The sequence below is a fragment of the Corvus kubaryi genome, unplaced genomic scaffold (genome assembly GCF_017639235.1).
Source record: "Corvus kubaryi isolate FWS band 111438036 unplaced genomic scaffold, C.kubaryi_AGA036_p1.0 37367, whole genome shotgun sequence".
NCBI lineage: Eukaryota > Metazoa > Chordata > Aves > Passeriformes > Corvidae > Corvus > Corvus kubaryi.
In genome coordinates, this window is record NW_024581119.1 from 4,396,880 (window position 1) to 4,410,917 (window position 14,038).

The 14,038-nt window shown below is 51.6% G+C and overlaps 1 protein-coding gene across 1 annotated transcript in view; it reads right to left on the reverse strand.

Annotated features, from left to right (window-relative positions):
• The window catches only part of LOC121667538 (protein CEPU-1), a 352,366-nt gene extending 338,334 nt beyond the window's left edge, over positions 1-14,032 (reverse strand). The window contains exon 1 of the mRNA XM_042034291.1: positions 13,863-14,032. Within this exon, the coding sequence (XP_041890225.1) occupies positions 13,863-13,938 (76 nt within the window). The 5' untranslated portion in view covers positions 13,939-14,032. The remainder of the gene's footprint in view (positions 1-13,862) is intronic.
• Positions 14,033-14,038: the final 6 nt, after the last annotated feature.

The window sequence follows — 14,038 nt, forward strand, 5'->3', positions numbered from 1 at the left end:
CAGGTACAGCAGTTTGTTAGGATAATGATAGTGATTGACGTTTCCCTGGCATCTTTCATCCCAACCAGATCCCATTTTACTCTATTATAAGACACTTGTTCTGCCTTGACTCTCCATATGTCTCCAAACTGTCAACAGGATCACAACCAGCTCAGCGTTGCCAAAAGAAATAAAGGCAAAGTGGCTCATGGAAGTTCACAGGATGTATCACAAGCCGAGCCAGTTCAACTTCATGCTCAAGAACTCAAGTTGCACAGGCAGGCGTGGTATAGACAGAGATACACGGGCTCCCCTTCAACGTCAACATGGAGCAAAGCTGCAAGAAGTGGTCCTGGAAGCCACCACAGCTCCCAAAAACATCCCTTGTCCATCCCCATCCCCTTTTCCTGGCAAGCAGCAGTGGGTGCCATAACCCAACCACCACTATGAAAAATATATCCCAGGGACAGCAAAGCAGAGGGGCCACCGAGTGATTAATGGGAGACTATCAGTTTGGGATAGGTCTCTAAATTCTCATTAAGTCAGGTGCTGAGGCATCGCACATTAATCCAGAACATTTCCCCTTCGGCCCAAACAAATAAATAACTCGTGTATAATTCAGGGAGAACTGGGTGGAGCCATCTCTCCCCCTCTCCCCGTCTCTTTCCAACTAACCAGTGAATAAAACATCGCCCACAAATCTATTAGGCTAATTTTAAATCCTGACAATTTAGCAGCACTTCAGCAAGATAAGAGCCATTTATTAAAAGCCACAGTTCATTAAGCCAAATGCTGCTGGCGTATTTACTCAGAGAAACGGGGCTGGGCTCGGCTCTCACCCAGACCAGAAGTCTCCAAAGGAGCAGGAGTGATCCTATTTCACTCACAAAGAGAGGCCAGCATGAACCTTCGCCCACCTCAAGCACACGTGGGGCTGCACATGCTGCCCACCGAAGGAACTGGGTGTCTGTGCTGCCTTCTCCTCTCTTGGACGAACGCAGAGCAGAAGTCCTGGGATGCTCTGCAGGTTTGTCACCCAGAGCTGTGGCAAGTCCCCACAGCTCACATGGGGGCACGCTTTGCACCACCACACCATGGGGCTGTTCCCAAAAGGATCAACACCCCAATCTGGATCAGGATTGCGCCACTTTGGAACCATGCAAGCACAGATCAGCTCTGGAGAGGGATGGTTGCTGCCAACCCCGAGCCAGGAGAGGGCTATCGAAGAGGAGCTGCTGCTTGCCAAAGGTACCGGATTGCACCCGGAGCTTTCCTTCCTCCAGGCTGCCTCTTGACATCTCTGCTGATGCCCTCTGCTGTGCCAGGGCACCAGACCATGACAGGGGGTGCTTTGGGACACACGGAAAGGGCTGGAGGCTTCCAGGGCACTGGCAGGAAAGAGATGAGCTCGCCAGAGGGAGCAGCCCTGCTCTCTGGGAACTGGGATCTTTGCTAACCTTCACAAGGGATGACTTCACATTTAGCTGCTCCGCCCAAAACCAAGACACCACAACCTGTAAAGCCAAGCTATGCATGACCCCACCTCAGACCTACAAAATTTGCCCAGCGAAGATGTGCCCGAGCACAACCTGGCAGAGCAGACGTGGCCTCAGCAAGCTCTGTGCCAGCAGGATGAGCTTATTCCACTTGGGAACCACGTGGCACATGGAACCAGAGGATTTTTAAGGTCGCTTGCAACCCAAGCCATTGCAGGATTCTCTGATCCTGTGGCTCCCAGCGGCACAGGAAGGAGCGATGGTGAGGGGCTCCGTGGTACCCGGGACGCAGCCAGCAGGGAGGGAGCTGTGCCAGCATCGCTGCGAGGAGCCGGCGGCAGAGGGCAGTGGAGAAATCCCATCTGGCAGAGTTTGTGAGTGTAATTCATTCCAGCGGGAGACATCCAAGAGACTTTATCAAGTGCAATTGTCCCACTGCGCCTTTCACCTGCACACACTTGCAAGACAGTCTGGAGTGACTACAGAGTATCCCTTTACAGTCAGAGCTGAAAGGAGCATTATAAAGGTGAATTAACATTTAAAAAGAACGTAAAAAACCCAGAGCTGTTCTAATGATGATTAATGGGAAGCTATAAGGGAGGCCGTGACCTCCTGGTGTCATTAAATGGATTGGCAGGTTTCTGAGCATTAATTATAAATAGCCACAGGAGTTTGAGTGCTTAGCAGAACGATGATAAATCCATGACACAGGCACAGGGACAAGGAGCCAGGAGCATGGGGGAACACGTGCCCGTGTGTGCACGCACACGGCTGGGCGTGCAAAAGAACATGGGTTTGCACGTGTGTCACACACAGGAAAGAGGCAGGGAGCCAAAAAAAGGTGGAAATGAGTCCATGTGAGGATACTGCTGTGTTTGGGTGGATAGAGAAATGGGTAAATGATAAATTAGGCACTGCCAGTCAATCACGTTTTCTAAATGTTTTATATCCCAAAAGCTATAAAAGCAATATTCCTTTCTGGCCTTATTGGAGCCATTTCTGGAAGGCAATCACATCTGTTTCCTCGGGGATTTGAGCTGAACTGTGCCTTGGCTTTTTTTTTTTCCTTGCCTTTTTTTTCCCCTCCCCTTTCTATTTACTCTCTAGCCTGTTACCAAAGCAGGGTCAGAGCATGCATACAAATAGGGAGGAGGAGTGAAAAACAAACAGCCCTGAACCAGTGATGAACAAACAAAAAGTGGCTGCAAACTTCTCATGGCAAAGCCACAGCTCCAGTAATCAGGGGCCACACAGATTTTGGGTCAGGAAGCTCCCATGTTGGCATTTCCTTCAATTTAATGTGCATTATTCCACAATTTCACTGATATTATGGAGATCTGCATCCTGGGGCACTGCTGTGCATGGCCTCGGAATTGCTGAGCCACCCAGCCTGCCTGGGATTTGCAGCGTCCCACAGTTCTCTTCCAAGAGCCCTTGGAGAGATGCTCATGGATTAAAGCCCAAATCCCTCTCTGCATCCCACAGGGGCCCAGAGCTGCAGCCACAGAGGCACATTGGCTCCCTAAAGCAGAAGGTGGGGTTTCTGCAGGAGTTCCTCGGAAAGAGAGGATCAGCAAAGGGTCAGAGCCCGCAGATGGAGGGTCGGAATAAACACAGGATGAACGGAGCGAGGACCTCGGGCTCGTTAATGAGTTCTGCCCGAGAACCACAGCGACTGCGGAGGGGGAGAGCTCCTCTCGCTGCCAATGACAAGAACAAAAGGCTCCGGGTGAGATGCCAAAGGGACAGTCCCATCCCCGGGCATCCAGACACCCCCTTAGCATTCAGGACAGAGGCTGGAGGTCCCAGACCTGGCACAGCTCTGCACCAGCAGCCACATCCCATCACCCAGCTGAGACAGCAGCCCCAGCATCCAACCGTGGGGCATTTCCACTGGGACTGGGATCCCCATTTCCTCCAGCACCTCTCTGAGCCGCTGTTTTGGTTTCTGCCCACTCCATGGGGAAGCAAAAGCACAAGCCAAAATCCTGCCCCCATCACTGAAATTTAAGATATTCCTGTTTAGATTTAAGTCTCATTACCATGCTGGGCCCTCCTGTATTATTTCAACTGATTGGAATATGGTGGCAAAGGAATAAGTTCTCCATACAATTTTCTTCCGATCCTATTAGTTGCAATACAATTACAGTGAATACATCAATTCTTCGTCCCAGCAGCTCCTGGAAGAACCACCTATTAAAAGCTGGCTTATTAATGGAATTGTACATCCAGGATTAATCGGGCCACGTTGGCCATTTCCATTTCTCACTCCACAAGTGCTTTTGTTTGCTTAATAGGCTGAAGTAACTTGAGAATGACACAACTTAGAGCTTCCCCCATTTGCTCTGCATATCACCAGCAAATTTAATATCACCTTCCTTGCCAGCGTCTCTCCAGGATAAAACCTGGCACGTGCTGCCAAGGAAATGCTCACACAGGGTGGGGAGCCAACAAGGGGAAACTCCTCATTGATCCAAGGCTTTAAACCCAAAGGGAAATGGCAACACCAAAAAAATTTGCCAAAGCCTGCTGGATGAGAGCTACTGGAATATCATCCCATGAGCAGTTCAAAAGCTTCCCAATGCCCCTAAGAGCATCACCCCCTGCCCAATTTGATGTGGGGGGGGTCTCCTCCAACCCTCCAACCCTGGGAAGCCCCAGCCAATCCCAACCATGGGCCGCCAGTCCCATTCCCCAGCATCATCCCTGCACTTGGAAGCAAGGACGCTGTTTCCCAGCACAGATATTCCTGTGGCAGCAAAGTCACTGCATGTTGAAGCACAGTAATACAGTATGACTTTTCCCTTTAATGGAATTTTTCTAGCCCACTAGGAAAAAAAAGACTCCATTAGCCATACTACAAAGGCTCCTACTTATTAGTATTTTAGAACAGTGGCAAAAACATTTCTTGAATCTAATTATTGCTGACAAATATGAAAATTGAAATCAAAGTTAAATTTTCAGCTACAGTGCCTCATTCGGCCGCGGCTCGCCCGCTCCCGACGATTGCATCCACACATTTATTCTGCTGAGCAGGCTCCCAGATTGGGCCCCCCATTCCCTGCAGCCCACCCCTCCATCTTCGGAGGCATTAACTCTGACATATTCATCTCAACAGCCGGGCCACGGAACCAACTTCATGTTTACCAGCTGTACGCGGCCGACGGATCGGAGCGAGGCTTCCAGGGGCTGGTGAAGAAGGGAGCAGAGATTGCTGCTTGAGGAAGAAGGGAATAGGACTTATTTCTTTTTTTAATTTTTCCCCATTTTTTTTAAATTTATTGTTATTTATTTCCAACTTCGCTGTCTCCCATCCCCTCCCAACCTCATCTCCTAAAGGGTGATTTTGAATTCCACAAGACAGAGGATGTGGAAGGGAGGGGAGAATGGAGAGAGGGGGGAAATAAGGAAAAAAAAAAAAGCCTTGTCAACATATTTCCTTTCTCCTACCTCCCCCCAACATACTGTAAAAATCAATCCCCTTTGTCATTTTGCTCTGCTTGTGTGAATGTTTAATGGCTGTCGAGGGAGATAATGATTGCTGCTAGGAAATTCATTTCAGATTTGCTATTTATAAAGTACTTGGTGCTCAGGTGGGAAATTAACATAAGGAAAGGGGAAAGGGACCAAACCAGGGTAAAAAAGCAGCAGGAGAGGAGGGATGAGATGCTGCAGGGCTGGTTGGAAGGGGATGGGGCCCAAAGAGAATCTGCATCTGGTCCCATCTCTCCTGGGACAGAGGGAAAGGGTTTGCACGGAGCAAGGATGGTTCTGCCAGCCCCTTCCCAGCACCCACCCGTGGATGCAAGGACACAGAGCCAGGATTATCCCTCCAAGTGCCTGGGGGCTTTCGGTGTGTGAGCAGTGCTCCTCACACACCATCCCCCAAAACCCAGACCACCAGCCCCAGCACCACCAGTGGTCTGTGCCCCGGCTCCCCCTCCAGCCCCTCATCCCTCTGCATTGACCCCAAACCTCCTCTGAGTTCCCTCTCCCCTCAAAGCCCATCCACCTGTTGCCACATGTGGGATTTTTGAATCCCGAGGGGATTCCCATCTGCGGTACAGCCGGATCCCGCAGCACGAACACCGCCGTTGAGTTGCTAATTCCTCGTCTCAGAAGTTGTTTCTCACTTTCTGATTTTTCAATAATAGGCTTGGTGTGAATCCCTTAAGCTTCCGAAATAAGCTGAAAAACGCTTTTCCAGCCATTTACATAAACACAAGTGGATCAGAAGGAATAATCATAGTTTATGCATTATTTGGGGGCTTTGGAGATGGTTTCTAATGTGGTGTCAGGTTTTGAAGCCTAAAACATACAATGGGAAGCGTTGACATGCAGAAAAGCAGCACAAAAAGTAAACAATAAATAATACACGTTTTTTCAGTGTTGTCTTCAGTGACAAGGCAGTTTTGGCTCCGCCACTGCCCCGGCCTCTAATGGATCATGGATCCTGCTCCTCGCCAGCTTTGTTCCAAAAAGGGCTTCATTAAGAGAGATGTCACTCATCCTAAATCCAAATTCACCTCGTGCCAGCCAGCCCTGCCACTCTCCTGTGCCTTGGCCCGCTATCAAAAACCCCAGTGCTGGCTTTGGGAATTGACTTTGGAAAACTAAAAGTCTAACGGAGGCACCCTCTGATCTCTAAATACCATCTGTCCTGTAGAAAGGGAATAAAAGCTAAAAACACCCAAACCAACCCAGCAGCGTAGTGCTATTCACCAGATAACTGCTCTAAGAGAGGAAAAAAGCCCCAAACACTAAAAAAGAGAGAGAATATTATGGTATTAATGAACCTTGCTTTGCTCTGAGGGCCCGTCACGCTTCCAGTGAGGCGGGTCAGGTTTGGCTTTCAAACCAGTTCTTTAAATCAAGAATTCAGTTTCTGGGAAAATGGAAACATTAGCAAAGGATCTGTTTTGAAGAAATAACAATACAAAACGGAACAAGGCTGGAGACTCCAGGCTCTTTGATTCCGCTGGAACGTGGCCTTTGGAGCTCTTTTTTTTTTTTTTGTTTGAAATCACTTCACAACTTTGTACATAAAGCTTCGGTGAGCTCCGAAGAAAATGCTTCAAAATACATCCCTTACTTTTCCCAGAATTTACTCTCACTGGGAATCTGTGATTGTTCTTTTTTATTTCGCTTTTTGGAATTAGAAAAACCTGAAACATTCTGCTTCGTTTCTAATATTACACGATTTCCTGTGGCATTTCCCACTCCTTAGCAGCTGCTTTCTCCCACTGTGAGTCACTGGAGGACGTGAACCCCACAGACTGAGCATCGGTGGTTTTCCAACCTAAATCGGGGTTTCCCAGGATCAGCAATGTGCAAGGAAAAGACACCATCCCCTCAAGGCCAGGCTGGACAGGGCTTGGAGCAACCTGGGACAGTGGAAGGTGTTCCTGCCCATGGCAGGGGGTGGAATGAGATGAAATTTAAGCTCCTTTCCAACCCAAACCATTCTGGGATCTCTTTCTGTAATTTCCCGAAAAGTCCCTGCCAAGAACCCGCTCCCATCCTTCCTCCAAGCCAGGCCCAGCACTGCTCCAGCAGCGAGCACCTGGCACGAGCCACAGCTCACCAGTGCATAGAGGTGAACCTTCCATCCACCTCTACAGGGCCCTCCGTGCTGTGCTGGGACTTTTCACTCTGGCAGCACCTCCGACCCCCTTATCCCCGTGGGAGGGCAGAGGGTTCCATGCCAACTTCCAGCAGCGCTTTAGAAGGGATACTCCAGCCATGAGGAATTCAGGCGTGGTGGATGCCTGGAATCCTGACTTCCCCATACAGCTGCTACCAAGCATTTCAGAGTCAAGGCTCCTTTTTTTGACTGCCCTGATTAGTAAGCAAAGCATGAGGGAGGTGGAGGAAGGGAAAGTAGGAGTGTGGGGGGGGGCAAGAATGCCAAGAACCAAACACTGTCTTTAGTGGGAACAGTCAACAGGACAAGGGGGCCAAGGGGTCAGTTAATTTACAACAGCTTTCAGCATCAGACATATTAACTGTGAAGCGCATCAAAAATCCATGCTCTCCCTCCTGGCAGCAGATAACAGAGCCTGGCAAGGCAGCACCTCTGATTTATTATTAACCAGGAGCAAGGTGCATGCCTGGGGAGGAGGAGGGAGGGAGGGTAGGAGGGAGGTGGCCAGCCCCTCCCGGCTGCCAGCCACAGCTCCAAGCAGCCACAGCTCCAAATGGGAGCACGAGGGACGCGATGCCTGCAGGATGCACCCATGGAAGGGCTGGAGGGATTGGGGTGCCCCAAGGGGTGCAGTGACAAAGGGATCACTCTTTGTAATCCCGGTTTTTCATAGAATCCCAGAACGGCTGGGCTTGGGAAGGCACCTTAAAGCTCATCTCGTTCCAGCCCCTGCTGTGAGCAGGGACACCTTGCACTAGCCCAGAGTGCTCCAAGCTCCGTTCACACTTGGACACTTCCAGGAATGCAGCAACCACAGCTGCTCTGGGCACCCTGTGCCAGGGCCTCACCACCCTCACAGCCAAGAATTCCTTCCCAATATCCCATCTATCCCTGTCCTCTGGCAGTGGGAAACCACCCCTTTCCTTGTCCTGTCCCTCCATGCCTTGTCCCCAGTCCCTCTGCAGCTCTCCTGGAGCCCCTTTAGGCCCTGCAAGGGGCTCTGAGCTCTCCCTGGAGCCTTCTCTTCTCCAGCTGAACAATCCCAGCTCTCCCAGACCGGTTTTTGCCTATAAAAGCTACTAAAGGCTTGAAAAAGCCATGTGCTGAGGTGTGGGTGCTGGCTGGCAATGCAAGACAGCAGCATGGCTTAGATTTTCACTATAAAATCCCCAAATCTGGCACCTTGCTCATTTTGGCTCCCGTTTGAAACCAAGAGCTCAACTCCAAGTCCAAGTCCCAGCTCCAAGCCTTTGCCTTGAACATCAGAGATGGATCAGTTTGGGTCCTGCTGAGTCTAACAGGAGATTTGTCACTGCCCATCAAAGGAGAATGACCAGTAATGCTTAAAAAATCCTACTTCCCCTCTTAAAAGCTCCTCTCCCTTCAACTGGAGAACAAGCAAGGAAAGTTTTGCCCTTTCTCACCACTACTGAAGTTTGGGAAGCAAAAACAAACACAGGTGAAGGTTTTTTCCTGATCCCCATGGCCAAATAGTTGCTCCTCACGTGGTGTTTCCCAGACTGAGGAAAGCTGAAGTCCACCTCCACTGTCTGACTGGAGCTGCCTGGGAAGAGCTCTCCCCATCCACTCTCTCCTGGTTTATCACAGAAAACACCAAGCCCTGCTCACTAACCTGACCTAGATCTGCCAACTGATCAATTTTTTCCCCATAGGGAAAAAATAAAATGGGGGGGAAATCACAATATGGGTATTTTTAAGTGAAAACTGCAAGAAAAATCTACAAAGCAGACACTTGTAATATCGAATGCACTCGTCTAGGGCGTAAGTCGAAGGAAGATGGAAAAACCACGAGCCAGGGTCACTGTGCTGGTCAAAATGCCTACATGGAGAAAGGAAAAGCAGTTTTTGCAAAAACACAAGGATATCCTAAAGCTGGTTGCAGCCTCCAGAGCATCCAGCACCAGTCTTGTAGAGAGGGATGGTCCCTAGGATGGTTCAGAAGTTTCGTTTTACCAGAGGAGGTTTTGTCCAAGCTCCCAGCTCCCACCTGATCCTCTCTGCTTATCAAACTGGTATTTATCTCCTTTTGACCCATGAGGCTCATCCCAAATGTGGCAAAGAGAGAGCAGTCCCACACCAACTTGGACTTCTACAGACCCCCCAAATCTGGCCCCTTTGCTCATTTGGGCCCCTGTTTAAAACCAAGAGCTCAACTCCAAGCCCAAGCTGCAGCTCCAAGCCTTTGCCATGAACATCTGAGACGGACGATTTTTCGCCTCCTCACGTACCCGCTGTAGAAGGCCACGGGCACCCTGCTCACGTGTGTTTTATGGCCAGTAAACAGCTGCATGCCCTGGAACGTGTGTCAGCACTTATGGGACCTCATACAGCTCTAGTCCACCAGTGGGGCTCCTAAACCTGGTGTAGCTACAACACAAACCTACTCCAGCACGTATTCCCGTGCTCCAAGGTAACTCGTTACACACAAAGGAGTTTTGATTTCATTTTGATTTTTGTCTTTTTAAACTCCATCTCTTTCGATGGAGATCTCTTCATATCCACAGTGTAGAGCGACTACAACAGCTTTACTCCTCCTTGTACCCTGCCAATCCACTGCTGTGTAACCAGCTGAGTGCAGGGATGCTCCCAGGGAAGCAGCAGCAATCCACACATGGAAAACCCCACCGGCAACTCCATCACCCAAACCAAACTCCCAGGCCCCCTTCCAGCATTTTGGGTGCCATCCAGCATTTTGCACAATGCAGGTGCTTTCCAAAGGCCTGCTCAGGTTGCTGATTGCTCCAGCACATCTTAAAAATGTGCCAATTAATCCCAGAGCGGTGGCCTGATTTCCAGAGGTGCTGATACCTCCTCACAGCTCCGCTGAGAATCAACAGGAATGACAGATGTTCAGCCACGCTCCAAATCCAGCCATCAAGAAACCGGAGTGCATTCCCCTCCTTTTATGTACTGCATATAACTGGGTTATCTACTCATGTAGGTATTGATTATTACTGTTATTACCTATTAAATAGCTATTTTCTACTGTTGGGGTGAATATCACGTTTTATTGACCTGCACGATAACTATTAACCACATCTAATATTTTTCCCAAGGACCAATAAATCCGGGCATTCACAAAAAGATGTCGATACATGTAATTTTTCTTATACACATTCATTAGTGCAATTACCTCCTGCACGAACTGCCAGGAGGTTTCCCCTCGCCCCTCCACCGAGAGAAAATCTTCCCAGAATGCGCAGCCCCAGCCCAGATTCCAAATCCTGCCCTTCCCGAGGGGAAGCAGCCAGCCTCTCCTCCCTGTGGATGTGTCTCTGGGTCAGATCCAGCCTTTCCATCACACACCAGCACAGCCTGTCTCAGTTTGGGAATTATCTGCATCCCAGCCACAGCGAACGAGCGAATAATTCTTTCGGATGAGGAACGCTCTGTGTAGGATGTTGACACATGCTATTATTTTACATACCTATTTCAGCTTGTATGCTTATTAGAATAAGGTCTTTATGCTAATTTGTAAATCAAATTCCCATAATTCTTGGCTTACTGATGCTAAAGGCCCAGCTAAATCTTCTATGACCTTTTAGCCTGGTTAATCCTTTTACGTGTGGCTGAGGGAAGAGTTTTCTTGTCTCTTCCACTCCCGAGTGCTGGGGTGGGATTTTTGCCTCTTCCTTACGAAATCCAGGTGGGCTGTGAGTCAGCGACATGGGGCACATGTGAGGCCACCCCTCTACTCTGAGCCAGGCAAAGGGGGAAGAGAAAACGCTGCTGCCTGGTCCCTGTGTAAAGATATTTTGGGTTTTCATCGCTGCTATTTAAAAATCAGACAGAAGACACAGAGCAAACACAATGAGAGCTGTGTTGCCAAATTGCCACTCACTTCCCGACGCCCGGGGCAATTCCAGCCCTCTGCAGCCTCCCCTCTTTCCGTCTCTTTTCCCAACTTGTGGCTGGACATTTTCGGGCTCCATTCACCTTGTGAGTCAGTGCAAAGGACACCTCCAGATCATTCCCGAGGGGATGCAGCATCCAAGCAATGCCCGGACCTCTCTCTCCAGCATCAACACCCAACAGCTCCCTTGATGTCCAACCCCGCCGGACATTCCAGGGCTCAGGGGGCTCCTTCCTGATGGACACAACGCTCAGCAGCTCCCATTTTAGGGCCACGGTTCCACAAATCCAACAGCGGATCTACAAAACCTGGAGGACCTACAGATGTTTGCACAAATGCAGGTGGTCAAACGCTTCTGAATTATCCCACTTCACGCTCCGCTTGCCTCTCAAGAACACTCACAAATCACTTTTCTTATTGTTTGTTTGGCTGGGAATAGGGAAATGACCTGGAGTATGGATGAACCGCCGGAGAGGGCAGCACACATCTCTGGAGATACTTGAAGGAGATTTGTGCAAAACACAGTTTTCCTGCATAACAATAATTTTCACATTTTCAAACACAAGCCAGCTCCAGTTCTGGACACCAAACGAGGGAGAAAACTTATGAATTCCAAAGACTACTGTGATTATCAGAAGAATTCATGAAGCAGAAGCACATTACTGCTGATTTTCAGCATTGCATACAAACCTAAATATTACCCTGGGGTTGAATGAACTCAAATTTCTCAAAACTCTCTTTAAAAGTTTGTGCTAAAATACAAAATTATTTGTAGGGTGTGTTTGGGGTTTTTTTAAATGACTCTTAAATAAAATTATGCAAGAAAAACTCCCAAGGGGACTCCTTCCCTCCAACAACGCAGCAACTCCCAGCCCAAAAAAGGCCCAAACTTTTTGCTGCCAAAGGCTGCCTTGTGCAGTATTTCACCAGCTCTCCACAGCTCTGCCCTGGGTCCTCCCCACACCGTGGAGCAATGTGGCTCCCTGCTTTTCCTCACCCCAGGAGTGACTCAGGGACTTCTGGCACCCACATCAGGTTCCTGCAAGGCAGGGAATTGGAGGGTTTGGGGCTTAGGGAGGCAGCACATTCCTCCCCACTGCTCTGCTGCCCAGGAGAATTTTAGAAAACCAACTACTTTTTGATCTGGAAGCTTTGATAGGAGCAGGGAGAGGAAGCAGGAGGGATGACCAGAGGCATGGAATAAGACTGCAAGGAAGCTAAGTCAGGAGCCCCAAAGCAAGCATTAAAAAATAATAAAATAATGAAATAATAAAATAAATGAAGCACAGATTCTGGGCAGGAGGAGTGAGGAGGGAAAGGGGCACCTTTATCCCTCCCCTGGGGAGCCCCGACCCTTCACAGCCCAGCCGGGCTCCCTGCAGAGCTGGCAGCCAGGGGGGCCAGGGCTCGCAGCCCCGGGGAAGCCCCCGGGATGCAGGAATGCCGGCACGCCAAGCAGCAGCAGCGGGAAGCAGCCACGCAGGGAGAAGGAGAGAGCTCGAGGAGGGAGAGCGGGAGGAAGGCGAAGAGGAGCGATGCCTCGGCGTGTGATGTGCATGTTAAACAGCCTGTGCCGGTCGATACCGCACGGGGGGCTCTCCCTCCGCAGGAGCGGGCCCGGCCTGCCCAGCAGAGAGAAGTTTGTGGTGGGAGACACCCAGGCACCATCTCTGCCCACACCGCAGCCCCCAGCCCCGCGCAGGCAGCCCCCAGCCCCACACAGGCTGGGCTTCCAGAGCCCACCCGAGCCTTGCTGCAGCGCACCTCGGCACACGGGGGACGAGGCTGGGCTGGTTTGGACATTCCCAGCCTTCGGTGGGCACCTCGGAGCAGCGCTGAGGTAGCTGGATCCGGCTGTGGAGAAGGAGGCGCATTCACCCCCCCGGGGCGCATCCATCCTCAGGAGAACCCACGTTGTCCCCCCCAGGAACGCCTGCATCCCCCCCGGGGTGCATCCGTCTCGCCCAGGAATACTCGCACGGCCCCGGGGGTGCATCCATGCTCCGAAGAATGCCCGCATCCCCCCCCCGGGGGTGCATCCATCTCCCCGAGAAGTGCCTGCATCCCGCCCCGGAGCCCCGGGTCCCAGCCGCCCCCCGAGCACGGCGCAGCAGCCCCTGGCGCATCCCCCGGCGCATCCCCCTGCGCATCCCGAGCTCCCGCGGCGGCCCGGGGCAGGATGCGGCTCCATCCTCTCCTCCCATGGAGGAAACCCCGCTCCCACAGCCCCTCCAGATGGCTGAGAGGAGCCTAACGCGAGCTGACAGGCTCGGCGCTCCCGGCCAGATGGGGCTGGCTCCTGCCGCCTCTTCCCCCCTCCTTTTCCCATCGCTTTTTGCTCTTTTTTTTGCCTTGCACAGCCCCCCCCCTCCCCTCCAAGCACCATCCCCCGGGTGCGGGGAGGCAGCCGTGCTTATCCGGGACAGACGGGAGAAGGACTTCCCAACTCCCAGCCCGGCGGGAGCGGGGCTGCACCGAGTTTTTCGGACGACCTTGCTGGAAAAGCAAAGGCGTGGGGGGAGCACAGAGGATCCCCGCCCGCCCCCCAGCCTGTTGGATCATTGATCCTGCCAGAATTACGCTGGGATGGCAGAGTCCTTCTGCACCCGCAAAAATAATCAGGACGCCAGGGGAGAAGTGTCCCCCACGCCAGCCCGGTGCACCGGGAATTCCTGCGCCGTACCCACATCCGCACCCCCCGCAACTTCACAGCGGGCTGGGGACCCTTTCCCAGCTCTGTCCCTGCTCTGGAGGGATCCTCGTCCCCACTCTGGGGGGGATTCTCACCCCCCAGCCCCCTTCGAGGGTGCTGCCGTGGGACCGCGCATCCTCCGCCCGCCCGGGCTGCGTCCCCCGCGGCATTCCCTACCTTGGGAGAGGAGGAGCGCGGCCATCCCGGCGAAGATCACCCAAGAGACGGGGTGGTGCATTTTGGCCTGGGCCATCTTTTCCTCCTCCTTCCCCACTCACTGCCGGGCGGGGAAAGGTTTAAAATCCAGCGTTTCCCGGAGCAAAGCGCAGGAAGGGAGGCGGGGGGTGGGGGGG